This window comes from Sinocyclocheilus anshuiensis, unplaced genomic scaffold (genome assembly GCF_001515605.1).
Source record: "Sinocyclocheilus anshuiensis isolate Anshui unplaced genomic scaffold, SAMN03320099.WGS_v1.1 scaffold24, whole genome shotgun sequence".
In the NCBI taxonomy this organism is placed as follows: domain Eukaryota; kingdom Metazoa; phylum Chordata; class Actinopteri; order Cypriniformes; family Cyprinidae; genus Sinocyclocheilus; species Sinocyclocheilus anshuiensis.
The window spans coordinates 151,256-154,083 of NW_015557090.1; the positions used below are offsets into that span (position 1 = coordinate 151,256).

At 36.2% G+C, this 2,828-nt stretch overlaps 1 protein-coding gene across 2 annotated transcripts in view; it reads left to right on the plus strand.

Annotated features, from left to right (window-relative positions):
• meis3 (myeloid ecotropic viral integration site 3) overlaps nt 1-2,828 on the plus strand; it is an 8,335-nt gene that overhangs the window by 4,008 nt on the left and 1,499 nt on the right. For both annotated transcript variants that reach the window (XM_016471858.1, XM_016471859.1), the window contains exons 5-10: nt 349-399; nt 493-543; nt 932-1,081; nt 1,163-1,271; nt 1,523-1,668; nt 2,200-2,276. In XM_016471858.1, the coding sequence (XP_016327344.1) occupies nt 349-399; nt 493-543; nt 932-1,081; nt 1,163-1,271; nt 1,523-1,668; nt 2,200-2,276 (584 nt within the window). The remainder of the gene's footprint in view (nt 1-348; nt 400-492; nt 544-931; nt 1,082-1,162; nt 1,272-1,522; nt 1,669-2,199; nt 2,277-2,828) is intronic.

The following is a 2,828-nucleotide window of genomic DNA, read 5'->3' on the forward strand; positions in this document are numbered from 1 at the left end:
AAATAATGTTCTTTTTAGCAACATCATATGACCCCTTTAAATGAATGAAAGTTCAAATAAATTCATATAACTGTACATTTGAACTAGAAAAGCAAGGTTTGTCAAGACAAACTTTGAATTCTGTCGTGACAAAGCCTTATTTGAAAGTTTAAAAACCCCTGAAAAGGCCTTTTGTACAGAGAGAACAATAGACTGGGATCTTCAACTTTCAGTTTAAAATGTCAGAGGCAACAGGCTTATGTCTTGAAGTGTTTTATTTTTTATTTTTGTGGCTTTACTAGAATAATACCTACAGATACATCAAGCATCAGATTCAGTACATAATGATTTTTCTGTTAATTATTTTAGATTCGATCAGAGAAACCTATCTTTTCATCGAATCCAGAAGTGGATAATCTGGTAAGATATACGTAAGCTTTCTTTTAAAGAAATGGCTTCATGTAATTTTGCAAAGAGTGTAACCATTCTTAACCACATGATCTCTTTGCACAGATGATCCAGGCCATTCAAGTTCTACGGTTTCATCTATTAGAGCTAGAAAAGGTATGTTTTTCTCTATTCCAACATGTTTTTAAAGCTTACCCCCTGAAAATACTGTTATAATTTACTTACATCATTTATTATTTTTTATTATTTTTGTTCCATTTTTTAAAATTATATCCTTCATAAAATCTCATTCATGCCTCCTTATATTCAAACATGGCATGTCAAAATGAAGCACTGGAGGTTTGCTTGCAGTGACACAAAATAGCACGCTCGCATGGTTTAAAACCAGGTGTACCAGGCTCCTTTTTAGAGATAGACAGCTATTGTCGCAGTACTGTCAGTTTTTTTGTATACGAAAGAGCACAATGAACATGCTATGAATTTTTAGCTTTATAAATGGCAATGATATCTTTGACAGCCTGACATCTTCACTTGTCTCTTATAGGTTCATGACCTCTGTGATAATTTCTGCCATCGGTACATCACCTGTCTAAAAGGCAAGATGCCCATTGATTTGGTGCTGGAGGACCGAGAGGGCGGATCCAAATCTGACATGGAAGATTTCACTGGCTCTTGCACCAATCTGTCAGAACAAGTCAGAAGACATCTGACACTTATCAGTTGTTCCCTTTTCCTGGGTCTGTGTGTCTGACTGTGTCTGTCTTTCCTGATCTAGAATCAATCTTGGTTGCGAGACCCGGATGACTGTGCGTCGACCCCCTCAGGCACCCCCAGTGCCTCCTGTGGCCTCACCTCACACAGCGCAGAGAACTGCAGCGATGCCGGTACTTCTCATTTTACACACAATGGCTATGCTCTAAATGAAGTGCTATAGTGAAGTGTAGCATTTATGCTGCATACTGTTTTATAAAAATCTTATGGGAATTGTGTCAACTATATGCAGTAATAAAAGCTACATTGTTTCATTCAACGACTGGCATCTTGTTATCATCTTGTAAATAAAAAACGATTATTTTGCATTTTCGATTCAATCCAACAAGATATTTCATAATGCTTGTGTGTTGTGCTGTGTCAGGTGATGGGTTGGATGGAAGCGTAGCATCTCCCAGCACGGGAGAAGAAGATGAAACAGATAGAGACAGACGAAACAACAAGAAAAGAGGAATCTTTCCCAAAGTTGCAACAAACGTTATGAGAGCTTGGCTCTTCCAGCACCTGTCGGTGAGAGAGAAAACCAACTCATTTACAGTTAAAAATATACTTGAACATTTTCCTTTTGTTGTTCCATGGAAAAAATAACAGCATAAATGTAGAAGCTGTGTTATTTGGACAAAAAGTATGGTTACTATGGTACATTTTTATAAGGTTTGAGAGAAACAGTTGCATTAGGTTCTAAAATTAGTGGCAGAAAAGCAAATAACAGGAAACTGAGCTTGACGAAACTTAACAAAGACAACAGAGCTTAGAAAAAGAAGACGTGATAAAAGGTTTGGATAAGGTATTTAGCAAGAATAAAAACAATGTGGGTAACAAACAGACTTGAGTGAATAAAGAAATTATTAAAGTTATTAAAAAACTTACTTTTCAAATATATTTTCTTGAAAAAGTCATTCTAAAAATCAAAAATCAATGCATTAGTTTATTTGCTACTTTTCCAAAAAGTAATATGATTATGTAAATAGGTAACCCCCAGCACTCCATATAACTTATTTGACTTATTTGATCATGTGTTACGTTTTTGTCCTGTCTCAGCATCCGTACCCGTCCGAAGAACAGAAGAAACAGCTCGCCCAAGACACCGGGCTCACTATACTGCAGGTCAATAACTGGTTAGTAATCACTCTCTTTTACCAGTAATCAACCTCTCTCATTACCTGCTGTCATATTAACAGCAGGTAATGCTGTTTAAATAGTCACCTATTTAAAATAATGAGCTATTTAATTAAAAGTTAAAATATGTGTATGTGTATGTGTATGTATGTGTGTGTGTGTGTGTGTGTGTGTGTGTGTGTGTGTATGTTTTGTATTTACATTTTTGTTCTGCATTTTAAAGGGATAGTTCACCCAAAAATGAAAATTTGATGTTTATCTGCTTACCCCCAGGGCATCCAAGATGTAGGTGACTTTGTTTCTTCAGTAGAACACATATGATGATTTTTAACTCCAGCCGTTGCAGTCTATCAGTCGTATTATGCATGGCAATGGTAACAAAATCTATGAGAGTAAAAAAAACATGCGCAGACAAATCCAAATTAAACCCTGCGGCTTGTGACGACACATTGATGTCCTAAGACACGAAACGATCGGTTTGTGCGAGAAACCGAACAGTATTTATATAATTTTTTACCTCTAATACAACACTATGTCCAACTTCCTTGAGC